At 39.5% G+C, this 18,282-nt stretch overlaps 1 protein-coding gene across 1 annotated transcript in view; it reads left to right on the forward strand.

Moving 5' to 3' along the window:
- The window catches only part of fbln2 (fibulin 2), a 28,084-nt gene extending 26,843 nt beyond the window's left edge, over positions 1 to 1,241 (forward strand). The window contains exon 16 of the mRNA XM_014991740.2: positions 218 to 1,241. Coding sequence (XP_014847226.2) covers positions 218 to 578 — 361 coding nt within the window. The 3' untranslated portion in view covers positions 579 to 1,241. The remainder of the gene's footprint in view (positions 1 to 217) is intronic.
- The last annotated feature ends 17,041 nt before the right edge of the window (positions 1,242 to 18,282 follow it).

The raw sequence follows: 18,282 nt of genomic DNA on the forward strand, positions 1-18,282 counted from the left end.
GACGCAGTCACCACGGGTTCGAATCGCAGCCTGTTGACATGTCTTCTCCCTGTCTAACAACCTGTCTTCCTGTCATTTCGGCTACAGCCAAAACGAGCAGGTCACTCTTGGAAAAGAGGTTCTTAATCTGAATGAATAATTTTCCTGGCTAAATAAAACACATATACACTACAACAGTTGCTTCTACATTTCTTTTCTCGTACTGTATTATTTTCAGACACTGCGAGCGGATCGGTTGTCCTCCCAACTCCATAGACTGTCAGAACTCGCCCTTGCGGATCACGTACCATCAGCTGAACTTCAAGACCAACGCCATCACTCCGGCTCAGATCTTCCGGATTGGACCGTCGCCTGTCTACTCTGGTGACAACATTGTCATCAGCATCGTCAAAGGGAACGAAGGGGGCTACTTTAGCGCCCGCAAGCTGAACAGTTTCACAGGTGCCGTTTATTTGCAGAGGAAAGTCGGCGACCCCAAGGACTTCCTGATAGATGTGGAGATGAAGTTGTTGAGGAAGGGAACGTTTACCTCTTTCCTGTCCCGGCTCTACATCTTCATTACATCCAATAAGATGTAACACCAAAGACAGAAAAACAAATAACTCATAAGGTGCTAAATGCTTTTCTTTTTGAAACTTAAAAATATCTGGCTTTTCAAGATGTGGATATCTTGACATCTCGACTAAATTGCATACGGAAGTTCAGTTTGACTCATCTATGGCTGGTCACATATTATTCAAACATACTACATTTGTAGATGCGATGGACGGAAGATCTTGAGAATTTTTTGTAACAATTGAACCAAAATGAAAATTTAGGTATAGAAAATTTAGTGTGATATTTTGTGAAGGAACTTAAATACACTAAAGATCTGCTGTTGTTGTATCAACCATCTTCTGGTTCTGCTCCGCATCACCAGAACCAGAACCAAACATGGAGACGCAGCATTCAGCTTCTATGCACCACAAACCTGGAACAAACATCCAGAAAACTGCAAAACAGCCGAAACGCAGAGTTCCTTATAAAAACACCTGCTTAGAGTTGCTTTTGAAACATAATAAATGAAATATTGCCGATCATTTGTGATGATTTTGATGATGTCACTCATCAAAATGTAAAGTTTGTTCCTGGTTTCTCAGTTGGTGACTGTATGTTGTTGTTGTTTTTACCGTTTTGTGTTTTTATGATGAAATGCCTTGTTGCTGGAATGTACTATACAAATAAACTTGATATCAAATTGACTTTTTATGTGGTGCTGTTCATATAGTTTATTTTGCTAGTCATAAGGGGGAGAATGGGTGTTAATTTTTCAGTCATACTTTCACCAGGTTATTCATACATTTAGTAATTTTTATGTATTAAAATCAGCTATTTCTAGTTCTGTATATGAAAGCCTATATTGGGCTTGCCTTGACGAACGCCCACGTGTTTCTGTTTCTGATCATCTCTGTGTCCTCTCCTTTTTAAAGAAGAAAGTTTCCTGTGTGAATAGAAGAGTCTAAACACTCAATTCCTTCTATAATATGCAGACTAGATTGTTCACATAACACCTAAAATAATATATTTCCCCTTTGTGGAACAATAAAGGCTGTTTCAATTCCATTCAATAAACCAAACCCACATAACCTGACTTGATTCAGAACGGGCCAACATCTCCACCTACTGGTGGCAGCAGACCCGTCCTTCACCGCCGATGTATGGTTGGAATAAACATTACGAATTCTGCGTTTCTTGACATGATGCCAGCCTTTGACGCCATTATTGGAATAAAATGCTTCACACTCTGGCCTGTTTTTCTCCCTGTATTTATCAGTGAGTGGTGTGTGCACTCCACCTTTTTAGTGTCACCACCCGGAAAGTGTTCGTTTGTCCTGTGCAACCCAGCCTAATAATATATCCCAATAGATGGTGTATCAACTGGAAACCAGGGAGGGGAGTTTTCTCACACGTCACTAAATAAACAGCCGGACTGATACCAGTGTGGGTAACGCTGTTATTTCAAGGGCCAACCTGTCCAGCAGCTCGGTGGTCCCCGACATGTAGGACGAGACTCTGAAATGACTCAAAATCACTAAAAGAACTGAACTTTTAGTGATGTTTTTATTTAACCCTTTCACTGCTTCCACAACTAAACACTCAAACTTATTTTCTGTTCTAGCTCAGCCAGGACTGAGTTATTTTTATTTGCCAAATGTCAGAACAATAAGGATATCTTATCCTTATTTTTAGTAAGGAAAAGATAAGTTATCCTTTTTAATAAGGATAAGATAAATTGTATAAACAGGTTTATACAAGTTTATATAAACTTCAGGTTTGTACATCAGAAATAAACTTGAGTAAGACTGCAACATCAGTATACTCTCCTATAGGTGAAAAAAAATAAATATTAGATCATTGCAAAAAATCAGGTCCGACATTTTGGACATAATTCAACCATTTTGACCCGGAGTCATCAAAAACCAACCAGTGTGACTTTAGCTGTGTCATTTGAAGAGGTGAAGACATGGTTGAAACCTTATCTTCTAAGTTTCTCATGTTCTAAACCCACCAAATGTGTTTCCTGTAAATCAATGTTGTCCCTTTTCGGTTTAATCAACATTTTCCTCCACCTAACATAACATTAAGAGAAAGTGTCATAAGAGTAAAACATTTTTTGTATGTAGAATTATCAGTTCAACAAAGGTAGATTTCAGTTGTACCTGACATAAAACAGGGGAGAAAAAAAACCCCGCGCTTTTAACTCAGAACTTGCTCATACAGTCCAGAACAATTGAACAGTTTAAGTCTACTACTGACTGTCTTAATAAAACAGTGTATATGTACAACTCAATCTAACCATCTGCTAAAATAACAAAGTGTTACTTGGTAAAACATACCTGCTTTTTCACACAATAAGAACAAAGGTAAGGTCAGTCTGGCAGAAACCTGGAGGAGCCAAAGTGCTACTACGCGGGAATTTCACATATTTTGACATACTTTCATGAGTTAAACACGTCTAAAACACGACAACAACGACAGAACAGCAGAACCATCGTGACCTACAATGAACATAGTTCAATAATATGCATAAATGAGAACCATAAACATATTTTATACCTTGTTTTCTAAGGGTGAATGCAGTATAACTTTTGACCAGCAGATGGTGCAGTTTTGCAGGATTTAACCTGAACCATTTTAAACTGCGTTTACGCATACAGGATGGCAGAAGAGAATATTACTCGTGGTTTTCCTTGAAGGAATCCTAATTACAAGTCTTTCTGAACACAGCAGAGAGGTCGGGAAGCAAGTTGTGGAGAAGTTTAAAGTGAGTGATGTGGAATATTTGTTTTTCAGCTAGTCAAATCATAGTTTCAGCGAACAACATCTCCACGGAAAGCTTAACCTGAATTACTAGGAACTGTGTATCCACCGTTGCCGACATGCACAGCGGTGAGACGAGGAAAAGCCTAAATCTGCGCCGTTCCCATATAAGTCACTGCATTGGATCAAACAAAACGGTCTGCCTCAAAGGAAAACTGCTCGTCTTTCATGTGAGCTAATGAAGTTCAGAAGTGAGTGCGGCGTTTGAAGTCATCCAGCAGTGTGTTTGTCGAGGCTGGGTGGGTTTGCCTCAGAGCCGGCTCAGATGCCACAGGTCAACCACGCTGAAGGTCTGCAGACTGTAGAGGCCTTTGTACTCAACAATTGATGCTCGCACAGGTACAATGGCCGCCTTTGATCCTCCGGTCAGCTGCATCACCCAAAAGTCAGAGAAGGGCAACGATTATAAAGCTCAAAGCGTCTAGATCTCTACAAAGAAAGGCGAGGTCACAAATTTTCACCTGAAGTCTACACACAGTCTTCATCCACAAAACACAGGGTTATCTGTTTTGCTATATATCGTTATCAGTAGCTATTTAGATGGAGAAGCTTATCATAATTTCACAGGCATTATATAAGAAATTTTCAAAACCCTCGAGCTTTTTCTAAGCTTTTTCAAATTGAAAACTTGAAGAAATATAATTGTGTAGAATAACAAACTTAATTCATTTTATCTCCTTTTACAATCTCTTTTTGTATCTAAAGCATCTTCCCTTTAGACACTTCTTGACACTCAAGGGCACGAAACGAAATGCATAAAATCAGTTAAAAGAAACAACGCGGCACACGAGTCAAGGAGGATGAGGATGGCGAGAAGTCTGGAATCAGCTGCCATGAGGAGACCGCTTGTGATTTCGGTGAGCGCCGTTTCAGTGTGAAAATTAGACTGGAAATGTTCGCAAAGATTATTGCAGGATGGATGGGAGTGAAGTTGGGAGGTAATTATTTTATTTTATTTTATTTTTTCACGGATTTTGGGAAGGAAATGTAGATTGGAAATAGGACAGTAGTTATTGAAGTCAGAGGGGTCTGGGGTAAAAAAAAAAAGTTCAGGGTTGGAGTAATGGCAGCAGTTTGGAGGGATGAAGGGACAGTTCCTGTGGTGAGAGAAGAGAAGATGATAGAAATTAGGGGGGATCAAAGAGGGGAGGCTGTAAGAGGTTGTGTGGGGAGGGGGTCTAAATGACAGGCTGGCAGACGATTTGGACATTCTGATGAAGTCACATATAGTCCCATTCTATAGCAGGATCAAGTAATTTCAATAAATGCTACGTATATTAAATATGACTGAAAAGAAATTTGATTTTGTGGTTTAATACCTTGAAACTGGGGCTCTGTCTCTTTAAAATTAAACTCACCCCCAAATAAACGTTTTAAAAAAAGATATTTAGAGTTCTATCTTTGTTTCTGTGCAAATTTTGACAGAAAATTTGCCCTCTTCCTCTTCCTCCTTCCCCCTGCCCACCCAGTGGAGAGTTAGGAGATGGGGTCAAGTTCCACTTTAAAAACTCCTGCTCTTTCTGAAACCTCGTCTTCAGGAAGTCATCATGTCGTGCCTCTATCCCTTTAGGAACATTATTAAGTGCGTTGCACTGAGAAGCAGCTCTTATAATGAATTCAGCAGAAGCAGGACTCCACCAGATGTTTGCTAATTGTTGCTGGCTAGTCTGAAGGATCTGAGTGGGGAAGTCAACACTGCAGGTAGGTTTGTGATAAGTAAATAACTTTACTTATCACAACTTTGAACTTTTTTTAACTTTGATATAAAGTTAAAAAAAAGTTGATTTGAGATAATTCTGCCCTTTTAAAGAAAATGCTACACGGTAATATTTTATTTATAACTCCACCATATCTGTACCTTTACGTTTGACCCTTGTGAAGGCTTGTCCTTTTTAACAAAGTGTCAGTTTTTATTGCCACCACTGAAGTTCTCACGGTTGAGCTCTAACCTATATGTTATTCCCCTGGCACTGTTCAAGATAAAGTTATTTTTCTTTAACTTAGAAGTTTGTTTCTGAATGAAGGGAGGAGGCGCCAAACAGACAGAGGTAACAATCGCTAACGTATTTATCTCAGGTTTGATTCCCAGACCTGAATCTTTTCCTGCATGTAGCTTTGTTCCAGCTACCTGTGAATTAAGGCCACAAGAGCTACAAGCTGGTCAGATTAAATTATTAATTATACGTAAATGTGACAGGGGTATGAATACTTCTGAGCTCAACTTTGAATGCGTGTGATTTGGAAACCTGTCGTAATGAAGTAGGTGTTGTGTGAATAAAAAACAACAATAGAGCAAATAAATAATTACAAAAAATCTTTCCGTCTTAATCTTCAGAGGTGCTGAAACATTTTTGTACGGCAGCAAGAAAGTACAGGTCGTTCAGTAATTACTCTCTGCATACCACAGTGGGTGCAGTGGAGCTATTATCAGCTCTGTCTCGGCCCGGAGGCGCTGCGATTTTCTCTCTGCTTATCTTTGCAGACTGCTGGTTTCACAGCAGAGGATGGGTTTGCTGTGGTGACAACAGCTTCCACTTTTTTGTCTTGCGTCGATTATTTCTGGTACCTTTTGCACAACTTATTTAAAACCAATAGAAAGTAACTTCTGCGTTCACGCATTGCAGACTTGTCACTTGTTAAAGAGCAGCAGTAAGACGTGTCAGAAGTCGGTAGAACCTTTCTGAGACCCGGGTTGTTCAAGCTTCTGGGGGTTTTTTTTACCAACATGTGTGACATATTCAAAATATATGATAATCATTTCAACTTGTTAGGATCTTATGTTGTTTTGGAATTTGATTTGACTCTAGTTTTGTCATTATTTCATTCAATAATTTTGTAAAATAAATACTAAATGGGTTGGATGTGTGGAAGATTACCACCAAAATCATCTGTATGTTTTTATGTTGTATCAAATATTCCCCCTGCTGACCTTCATGGCCAAAGCTATTCTATTGGCTTTCATTAAAACCACACATTTTAATCCAACTGTAATTACAGTTTAAAATGTTTTATTAATAATGTCATCATTTAATTTCCTTCATATTCTGCTGCTTTCACATTGTTGCCAGATTCAGGAATAGTTTTATTGTGGCATCTCTGGAGTGATGCCACATCATTATTTCTGATGATCAAAATGTTGACTTAGATGGTGATTAGGAAATTATCTCTCACATACACAGAAAGAAAGAAAAAAAATCCTTATTTCCCTTAGTGGTCCCAAATCACCAAGGTCACCATAAAAATCATCTTCTTTATAAAAAAGTATTAATGATATCCAAACATTTTTTATATTTTTGTGCATTTTTGGCACATTCAGTGTCTTGCTGATGGTGCATTTACACATTTCCAGTCAATCACAATCCATATTTTCACTCTAGTGTTTGCAAGAAAAAGTATTTATTTATTACAATAGTTGACGTTAAGACAGCTTGTGTTCCCCAGAGTCCATCGTTCTGGACCCTGTTCTATTTGAATTCCTTTTACCCTTGGCGTTAATTCAATAGCAAATTACTTCATTATTTATGTGGTGTGAGTTGGTATAGTGGACCACCTCTAATGGCCCAAAATACCAACACCTCTCCCTCCCATGAATGCCCGGGCTAGTTAGCATGGTACCGCAACACGGAGTCACTTGTTTATGGTGGAAAAGTCTTTGTAAACATACATATCAGAATGTCATTTATGATAAACAGGGTTTTCCACTGATACATTGATTGATTTCTCACCTGTTTAGTAAAAAAATAACAAAACCAAAGAACAAATGTGCATGACTGAGAAGGATTAGCAATTTGTACACTAAACGATTTATACAATAAAATGAATAAATTGATAAAAGCCTAATTTTTATCAATGTCCTAAAATAAATATCTTAGTTTTTCACCTCAGTGCCCATTAATAAGCACAAGCCAACTTCTAATGCTAGCACTAGCTTAAATCACAGGTCTGTTGTTAGCTTCAAAACTATAGCAGTAAGTCCAAGTATAATATTTAAAATAGTATTTTTTTTATACACAGGTTATTGACTTTTCCTGTGATGCTTCGGCTGAGCTGGCAGCTCCACCCGGCTGGTCCACTGTCGCCAGCCATCTTTGAATTTGGAAAATGTTGTGTTTTGTATGATCGGGTTTGATTACTCTCCCCTACCACATCACTTCAACTCTTGTTTACTCAAGTGAAGTTTTCTCTGCAGGGATAACTTCGTAATTGTACAAATTAGAATTGTATTCATAAGACTTTGCACTCGCATCTTTTAGATTCATTTACTAAAATCCCAACCCGCACATTTTTTTGTGTGTAAAACTCTTATATTGAAATACTAATAGAATTTCAAAAGTTAGAAAATCTTTTTATAGTCACTTTTCTCCATAACCTCTTGTTGTTGTTTTTTAAATCTTCATGATGTTGGCTGATCTCTAATGTTTTCTAAAAGAAAAAAAATTGACTGAGAACAAATTACACACAGACAGACCATTATTCGGGGGTATCACAATAAATCAATCAGGCAAAAAAAAAAAAAAAACATGGCTCATTTTCACAGATTAGTTAACAGTAAGTTAAAGGGACATTTATTATTAAAGTTTGATGACAATACTTTAAAATTAGAACTCTGTGTGCTCATGTGTTTGTGTCCCTTTAATGCTTTAAGATTTGGTCAATTACAAGCTAAAAATTTCAGATATTTTACTGAGATTTTATGTGACAACAAATTCTGGAAAGATGTTTCCAAATTCTGAGTATTACTCGCCGAGTTACGCCACAGCTCCGGCTTCCTTGGTCAGTCTGCTTGGCTCTGTGAGCTCTTGATGCTGTAAATAACAAGTCAGCTCAGGAATGTGAACGTCTTTTGCAAAGGAATTTTAGGCTAATAAATTTCTCAAAGCCTAGTAATGCACAGAGTTTTGTAGTGACGAAGAGCTTGCCCATTCCGCTTTTTAAGTACTCGGTCTACTTTAAATACTTGTCAGCGTAACAGGCAGTTTTACTCTCCGTTGGACGGGGGTTGGCATGTGCTGATAACATCTGACACAACGGTGAATCAGAGCAGGAAGCCCCTCGGTGATTTATGTGCTCCTCGCTCCCAGGGCAGGTAGTGGTGTGTTCAAACCGAACACCAAATGCCCCAGTTCTGATCATCAAGCTGAGTACAGCACCCTGTCCACAGCTGACGAGCGTTCTGTTACTGGATGACAAGCTGAGAAGATCAAATATGTGTCATAAAAATATTCCCCCTGCAGAGCGGCGCAGAGTGCAGCCTTTAGGTTGAGGGGAATGTGAATCTCTGCCTGTTGTGCAGCAGTCAGGCGGACAAAGGGCTCAGACTGCGGCCGTCAGCGGCTGGGGGAGACACACTAAGCGTCTGGTGACAGATTTGCCGGGATGCATGACCACTTTACACTGGCCTGACTGTGTGTGGGAGTCCTGGCTGGATGGAGTGTTTTTACTACTGACGGAGAACAACTCAGGAATTCTTGCTCAGTCCTGTCCTCATGACATGACATGCCGTGACTTTTAACTGTCTGCAGTACGACAAACCTGCAAATCGTACTTTTTTACAGACCAGCGGGTCTCAAACTTTGTGTTCGGATCTCCAGACACGACTCCCAGGTAAAAGTTGAATTACCAGATCAACTAGGGATGAGCAAATCCTGATGTTGACATTCAGTGGTGGGCAGCGGACCCAAAAATTGTACTCAACTAAGAGTGGCACTACTTTAACATATTTTTACTCAAGTAAAAGTAAAAAGTAGGTGTGCTGTGGTGGCGGAGGGGTTATGCACAACCCACATAAGGAGACCCTACACAGCCATCGCAGGTTTGATTCACGACCTGGTGATGTTTGACACGTCTTCCCTCTCTCTCGTTACCCTACTTTCCTGTCCTAACACTTTCAAATAAAGGCCAAAAAAATCTTAAAGTAAAAAGTAACTGTCCAAGACATTACTCAAGTAAGAGTAAAAAAACAGTATTTGGTAAAAAGTCTACAGAAGTACCAATCAAATTATCAATCATTTAATATTTAAAAATGACATCTTCAGACAGACCAAAATATTAAGTTAAGTGGAAATTTTGGTATTTTAAGGACCAAATCTACAAAATGAAAAAAGAACCTTTGATCCTTTTTAGACGTCAGCTGGATGGGACAATATGCAATCAACACATGAAGAGCATTAATACTGAACTAGTGCAGGATGATCCACTGTAACCTCCTGTTTCAGTTTTCTGTCCATCTTTGGACACTTGATACATGCTGAGCACCAGTGAAAGTCATTTTCTTCAGTTACCTTTCTGCTCTTTTTTTCTACCTTACCGGTAATGTTCCTACCTGATCAAAAGCACACCTGGAGTGTTGCTTTGATCATTTCAGGCACATTTGAGAAAATCCTTGCATCTCCGTGGCAACCATTCAGCTGTGCAAAATGCCTGGGTGGACCGAGCGCCACTTTTGAGATGAAGCTGCTCCTCTGAGCTGCAGCTTCAGCGCTCCCTCACACAGCTCCTTCAGACTAGCGGCAGCAGCAGTTAGCAAACACCCAGTGGAACCCCGCACCTGCTGGGCTCATCATGAGAGCCACCTCACATCCAAACCCTGTGTGTCATCTTGTGAAAGTCTGTGTGAAAAGGAATGACCAATTTCACTGTAAAGCGTCTTTGAGTGTCTGAATAAAGACATGTCGTAGACACACTGGACTGGATGGGAACATGTTGAACATGTTTTCATCGTCAGAGAGTTTAGACTTGACTTGGAATTGACCACTGTTACAATCCCAATGATGCACTTTGCTCTGGGATAGGAGGAACATGAGGAACCTGAGAGATGCTTTCTTTTGAAAGGTACATCTCTTTCTCTTTCTCACTGTTTATTACATGCTGTTTTTATTTTAATTATGTAAAGCACTTTGAAATGCCTTGCTGCTGAAATGTGCTTTACAAATAAAATTTGATTGATTGATTGATAAAACCCTCTAATGAAGAGCAAAAAAAATAAATTAATTAATTAATGCTAGCAGACGATGACGGCTCTTCTGGTGGCTCATCAGCTGTTTCTGCAGACCTAAATCTGCCATCACTGGTCAGGCCAGCTGTATTTTTCTGCTCAGAAAAAAATAAATAAACTCCCAGACAATCATCGCTCCAGATAACTACTGCTGGAATATGTCCAAGGTGGAAATGGAGACAAGACAATGCACATTACTGGACACTTTTGATCAGTTTGAACACCAGTTAACAATACCGGTCACATTATCAGTGACAGACTCGAATCAAAAGCGATACCTGTACACCTTGCTGTCTCAATTAGACGACTTTCTGCCCCAAAGATAAAAGTTTGTTTCTGCAGGAAACAGATCCCTTAGCTTTACTTGGAATGAGTTTCAAAGCCTCAGAATAAATATAAACTTTCCGTTCTTGAGGAGCCTCAAGCTGTCTAAACAGTGATTGAGGGGAGGGGGGAGGCAGCAAAAAGCAACATGAGGCAGTCATGGGAAAGCAGAATGCATTATGTCAAGAAGAATGGCTTTTCATTTTCTATCTCAGAAAGACGAACATGAAATTGAATCTTACTTGTTTTTTTTGTTTTTTTTTGACTTAATTTTCATTTGCCAAGTTCAAGAGCTTCCGTTCTGGATGACTTACCGTCATTTTCTCATTCCTGTGATCCAACTGGTGTGGAAACAAAACCATAAACCATCCCTGGAACGGAAACTGACAAACTGTGGCGGTCGGCTTCACACATCAACACTTAATGACAACACAAGGCCAGCAAAAGCAAAAAGAACACCCCATAATCTTGTTTAATAGAATAAAAACGAGATTTGAAGTCTTTGCTGTTTGACGTTTGAATTTTATGTCTTCTGATATCAGAATGTAAAAGCATACAAGAAGGCAATAAACATGGTTCACCATGGCAACAGGAGGAAATCTGAATAGCGTATTCCTCACCAGTAGAATTAGAAATTTTAGTTAATATCTAAACTAGGGCTGCCAATTTAACGCATGCTTTTAATCTGAAAATGTTAACATTTGAGAAAATCCTTGAATCTCCGTGGCAACCATTCAGCTGTGCAAAATGCCTGGGTGGACCGAGCGCCACTTTTGAGATGAAGCTGCTCCTCTGAGCTACAGCTTCAGCGCTCCCTCACACAGCTCCTTCAGACTAGCGGCGGCAGCAGTTAGCAAACACCCGGTGGAACCGCGCACCTGGTGGGCTCATCATGAGAGCCACCTCACATCCAAACCCTGTGTGTCATCTTGTGAAAGTCTGTGTGAACAGGAATGACCAATTTCACCGTAAAGCATCTTTGAGTGTCTGAATAAAGACATCTTTAAAACCGGTAGCAGATTGGACCAGCTACCTGTTTTGACCTAAAAGCCCAGCAGGGCTGCCTGGTTCACAGCAGGTCGTTTTGGGCCCCGACACAGAGGGAGCAACAAAAGACAGCAAAACATTGCAGGTTCCCATGAACCAGCAGCAACGAAAGTTGAAAATATTCATATATACGAGCGCGAAATTTCGCATGTGCAAGTTATGCCGGTTGCTTGGGTGGAGGAGGAGAAGCAATTGTCGCCTCGTTCCACAGGAAATTAATGCAGAGGGACGTTTCTAAAGTAACGTTTAAAACAAAATGACTTCCTTTAAACCAGTGTTTCTCAATTCCGGTCCTCAGGCCCCCCTGCCCTGCATGTTTTAGGTGTTTCCCTTCTGCAGTACTTGGTGGTCATGCAATTATTTGAATCAGCTGTTCTGGAATAGAGACACATCCTCAGTTCCAGCCTGAGGACTGGAACTGAGAAGCACTGCTTTAAGCATTCCTGAATATGAAAACTTGGAATGCTGAGAATCTTCAGGCATGTTTGGTTCGAGATGATAAAACATTTTTCGAAAACGTGCACACAGTGGCGGTTTGTGATATGGGCTAAATGGGCAGTTTCACCTAAATAGCAAGAGTTAGCTTTTCAGAGACCAAGTCATCACATGTGTGAGATCTGACACAAAATATAAGATCTATCCTCCATATACCTGAAGACAACTGGTCCAGGTATAACCTGTACAATAATTAAACATAATCATAGTTAACACGTATCACAGATGGAGGATCAAAAAAATCTTTCAAGAGGTTTGTATTGTATTTTGGGGATCTGTAAATATTTAGAAAAATGGCCAAAGCAGAGTCAGCAGCCAGATATTCACACACACGCACATGCGCACACCCACACACTCACACACACACACACACACACACGTCCTTGTTCTTCTGTACTAACTGAGGACTTTATATTGACTTTCAGTCATATTAGTAACTGCATTTATGCCTCGCCCAGACAGTTTCCCAACCATTACCAGTGAGTCTAACCGTAACCCAAAACAGAATTCCTCTAAATCTAACGAAGAGCGAAAAGGACCTGCAAAAAACAAAACAATCTAAAAAAAGAAAATCGAGGAGCCCCTGTAAAAGTGGTCCTCCATATGTGGTACATACACGTACACAAAAACACACAAGTACAATACAGAGCAAAACGATTTCATTTATAAAGCACTTTAAAACATCACGGTTGCCCTGTTTAGTTGCTGGATTCTTACCGTTTTTCATTGACCCAAAACACCGAGTCATTCTCAGTATTGTCTCAGAGATATCAGACGCCGTGTCATTGGCAAAACTAAGTACTCTGGTATGTATAAAAGCTTTTCATCTAATTCGCTGCTCCACCACCCACTGCTGAGTCTGTGGGTTGTTGCCTGGCTCCTTCTAGACCTTTTTTTCAGGAGGAAACCGTCTGCAGCTCAGTCTTCATACCTCTGGCGAGTGTTTGAAGCTGGACTTTCTTTCTTTCTTTCCTTCTTTCTTTCTTCCTCTCTTTCTTCGTTGGACTCAAATTCTTGTAGAAGTGCGTCAAAGTTGTTTTAAGTGGAGTTCCTGTGTTCTCAGTTGGATGGGTGTTTTGACCACAGTCTGCTTCTGCTTTTCTTCTTGAGACATTTCTCCATAATGGTGGTCGGGTTGTTTCATCTAAGAGCATCATTATCTGTGTTAGCAGTTCCCCAGAAATGAACTGAAATGACTGAATTGAAATGATTTTCTTTTTTTGTAAAGTGCCTAAAGGCAACATTTGTTGTGAATTCGCTGTATATAAATAAACTGAACTGAATTGAATCAAAGTGAGGGCTTTGCTTTTCGAGGACGGCGGGTTGGTTGGGCCTCATTTACATCAGCATTCTGCTGCCTTGTGCTTTGGTCGATGTTTTTACTGTTTGAATGATCAAAAAGGTTGTCAAATAGTCAGGTCAACGAAACCTTAACTTCCATCACTGCCATATTATTCTGGAGCAGTTTGCTTTGCAGCCCTTTGTGGAGAAGGGAGGCGTCTTAGACAGCGTTTAGCCCCGTGGATCCAAAAAATACAAACCTGAAGTCTTTGCAGTACTCCAGCACTGCAAAAACACAAAATCTTACAGTTTTCTCATTGTTTTCCTAACTAATTAGGGAGGTAAGTTTTTGTTATTTGGTTTATTTACTTTCAAATATGTAAGTTTTGGTTAATATTCAGATAGTCTCCTTTTCTTTATCGTTTTCGGCCACTTGTTGTGACATCTCGGTCGAAAATACATCTTTTTAAAATAAATAACATTATAAGATGTTCATCTTTGTGTGTGTCGGCTGCTTGAGAAGAGGATGGATCCTTCATGCTACTATCTGGTCATAACATTTACCCAGTATTTGTCATCTAGTTTCTATTGCAAATCTCTTAGTACACTTGAAATAAGACAAAACTAATTTACAAGTAACTTATTTAGCAAGATATGGGAGCTTTCTTTAAGTAAAAACTCCTTAAAATTGATGAAAAAGTTCTAGTTCATTGGCAGATTGCTTCACTTATAACAAGACATATTCCCCATGTTACAAGTGAAATAATCTTATTGAAACTAGAACTTTTTCATCATTATTAAAGATGTATTGACTCGAAACAGCTTTTATGTCTTGCTGAGAAGTTACTTTTAAGTTTTGTCTTATTTCAAGTGTAATAAGATATTCGCGCTAGAAACTAGACCAAAATAACGTGGCAAGATTTTGCAATGATCATAAAATAACCACAGCAGGGTAAACAAAATGCCTACTAAAACTCTGACACTATTCGATGACTTAATGTCACACTCTTTGTACGCACCATCGCTTCTACATTGAGGTAACCACAACAACGGGGCGATGTTCTGATGTTTCTCCTCCTCTGTCTCTTCTTTTTTTCCCCCATTAAATTTCAAATGCGAGTTTAGGAAGTTAATAAATGAGAGGAAAAGGTAAACACTGCCAAGGAAAATGCGAGCTGGAGTTGTTTTAGGACACCCAGCAGAGCTTCCATCATGCTCAGAATCCTCTTTGAATGCTCATACTGCTGATGTCAACTTTTTTTTTTTTTTTAATGATGATGATGATTTTCTTCCTACTGTTGCACTTTGGGCATTATATCATATGTGGACATCAGTTTTTAATTTTTTTTTCAGAGAGAGAATTACTATGTATATTCTTTATTTTACCAGAAGACACCTCAGTATGCAGCAGATGGACATGAGACATGAATGTCTTTCAGGAGGAAGACAACAAATTGCAAAAAGCTGTTGATGAGTTACATCAACAGAGTCCAGTGTTAAAATTGGATAGAAAATGCTCACCTTCACTTCCCTGTGAAAACAATTTATCCACAGAAAACCTTTTCTCCAGAGAGCAGACAGTTTTTTTCTTTTTTAGCTGCTCTATGGAATTACCATTATCATTATCCAACATGTTGCAACCACGACTTATTCTAACCAACCAATAACACATCTTTCTTCTTCTTTTTTTTTTTTTTCAGTCATCACTAATAAGCCGGGTTCTGATTTATTGGAGATGACGTTTCAGGTGCACATTGTGATACGTGTGATTTATGCATTGCCTTAATGACAGTCTTCATAAACACCTCGCTTTCCCCCCCTTTCATCTTCATTCTTCAGAGTCAACGTCATTGTTGGCAAATAAGATTACGATCTGAATGCTGCTGTCAAAGTAGATAAAATAATAATAACATTTATCAAGTGGCTTCAGTAATAAATATTCAGCCTGCTGACAAATACTGTTCTCTGTAGAAAGCCGGGCGTCACAGTTTCCAGAGCCGCCGTGCCGTTTGGACTCCGCCTCGCGACGCTGGAAGTTCCTTATCTAAATGATCGAACATAAAACTTCAAACCAAATTTCTTCGAAACCTAATTTAGTGTGATTGCTGCTTCAGGCATTTGACGGTGTGTGTGTGAGTCACGGAAATAAGACAGCTGCAGCGATAAGAGCTGGCTCAGTATGGAACAAGGTAAACTTTTTCACCGTAACGCAGGTGTTCACAGGTGCACTGGCACCGACACACTCGGGAAATTTTACCATCAGAAACACATCAATTCATTTTCCAATAACTTGACATGTTGGGAATAAGTCGGATCTCTGCTTCGTCTTCTACTGAAGCAAATTATGTGCCACTCTGGAACGAAGAAATTTGATATCAAATTCTTTTTTTTTAAAAATGGTGGTGCAATTAAACAAATGTATCATTAGGCATGTATTGGAAAGTTTTTCTAACTTTCCATGCAGTGGAATGCTTCATGGAACAGAACTTTCCAACCTAAAGGCAAAAATCTATAATTAGAACATTTCTGGTGGTGTCTCATCTTAGGCAGCGTGCTGATGCCAAATACCATTCTGCTACTTTATTAAGATCAAGATCATGTTTAAACAACAAAACAACTCACTGCACTCATCAGTAACGCACACAGTCTTCAGCAGTACTCGCTCATCGTGATGTTCAGGACACTCCAGTTTCTTCAGTCTTGCTGCAATTGGAGAAACAATCACAGTTTTCTTAGCAGTGAAGGTCCAGCTGACTGAGTCGTTTTTAGGTCATGGTGGCCATGTTGCAGTAGCTGATTCTTCAGCATTATGAGTCATCTCCTCCTCCTCTTATTGTTTCTGATTGATAAGAACCACGATCAGTGGGCCAATCTTTTAGCTAACGAAAATGCTGTAAAGTTACACATTTGCACGCGCTCAATGTGCGATTGGTTGAGACTCGCTTTCGTAATGCTGTGTAAGGAGCCAGTTGGACGTTATGAAGCTTACTGGAAATTGCCTGAGCTGTGAACATCCATCCTCCTCAGTGAATGGAAAAGTTCCAACATGCTGTTAAGGATAATTAAATATTTAGAAATGCTACCAAGGATTGAACGGCTTTGCTTGCTTCTTCTGCTGGCGTTGCAAAAACTACAAGCAGACTACAATTCTCAAACAGCAGAACATCAACATCATCGTTCACAACACCTCCTTCTGCTCTGATTGAACCAGTAGAAATTTAAGGGAATCCAAGTGAATGGGAGAAAGCCCAGACTGAGCTGTAAAGTGAGATTTGATTCAAACAGAAAAGCGTGGGAAGGCGACCGTCCGGCTAGAACTCACCTAGGATCCCTGACAGGAAGCTGTTATTTAAAGAAATCCAGAAGTCCTGTTTGTAGCCTCCAACATGGTACACAGCAGCGACGTGACAGACAGGTGCTCTTTTCTCATAAAAAACGTAATTTTTTGGCCTAGATACCAAACAGTACAGTTTAAGACAAACATATCGTCTTTCACATTTACTCACAGTTTGTATTCTTTCTGTTCTAACAGTAACAACCCAGCGCTGCAGGAGGCCGTCAGACAATCCTGCGGCGCTAGCGACGAAGCTTTGTATTAGTCCAGCTGAAGCTTTCCGGCCAGCTGCTTTTTCAAAATGTCATTCTACTGAGTCAAAGTTTAGCTAAGGAATGTTTTGGGTCAAATATTCTGTGTGCTAAGTCCTATTCTATGACTCTGATTGAAATCCTCTTGGACGTCATCCCTTAGCAGTGGTAAAAAGCCCTCTCCCCACCTTCCCTTTTTTTTGTTACTTCCACAAAACACACAGCATCCAAATTGTATCTGGCTTTTGAGGGGGGGTAACCGTTTTACAAAAAGGCAGCCCGGCCTCTTGGTGAAACGAGGAGCATTTTTTGAGGGGCGGACTGCGGTTGTTGTAGCAACGCTGCCGAGGAGTGAATGGAGCAGATGTCAGGGTAATCCATCAGCTGGCAGCTACACACTCCCACTGTTTGCTGAAGAGCAAGCCCGCTTTGACGGCCTCGATCCTGCACCACCACTCTCAACCAAACGTGGTCTGTCCTCATATTAAAAAAAAAAAAAATGGACCTTGAAATATGGGAACCAAGCAGTTGGTATTAATTTAGGGACATTTGTTAAACACAGCAAGGAATGGAAAAAGTTCTGGTTCCATTGGCAGATTACTTCACTGATAAGACCATTTCCCCATGTTATAAGACAAATAATCTGTCAATGGAACTAGCACTTTTCATCAATATTAAGGAATTATTGACTTAAAATAAGCTTTTATATCTTGCTACAAAATTACTTCTAAGTTAGTTTTGTCTTATTTCAATGGTACTAAGATATTTGCGCTAGAAACTAGAACAAAGTTGGAGATTTTTAGTTAGCTGGAGGAACACCTGTGGAAGTATTTTAAGGCCACGTTTGGAAAACATAGATTTTTTGCTGTTGTCGTTACTCCATTATTTTACTAATTGAGTAATTGCTCCATTATTATTTAGTTGATTAATCAACTAAAATACTTGGATCGAATAAAATATTATCAATTAATGTCAATTAAGTTCAATTAATGTTGACCCAAATTTTTTACGTGCATCCCTACCAATCACTTTAGTGTAACTTAGAAAATGTACCTGTAACAATAAAGGTTAACTTCTCTAATCAACCTGGACACAAATTCACGTTGACTAGAGAAGTCAATCTGAATACTTTTGCAATTTCAGATTTGCAAAAACATTTGCAAATCTGAAATTATATTAAATTTAATAGTAAACAT

The sequence above is a fragment of the Poecilia mexicana genome, unplaced genomic scaffold, assembly GCF_051168715.1.
Source record: "Poecilia mexicana isolate PSO_F unplaced genomic scaffold, ASM5116871v1 scaffold_5, whole genome shotgun sequence".
NCBI lineage: Eukaryota > Metazoa > Chordata > Actinopteri > Cyprinodontiformes > Poeciliidae > Poecilia > Poecilia mexicana.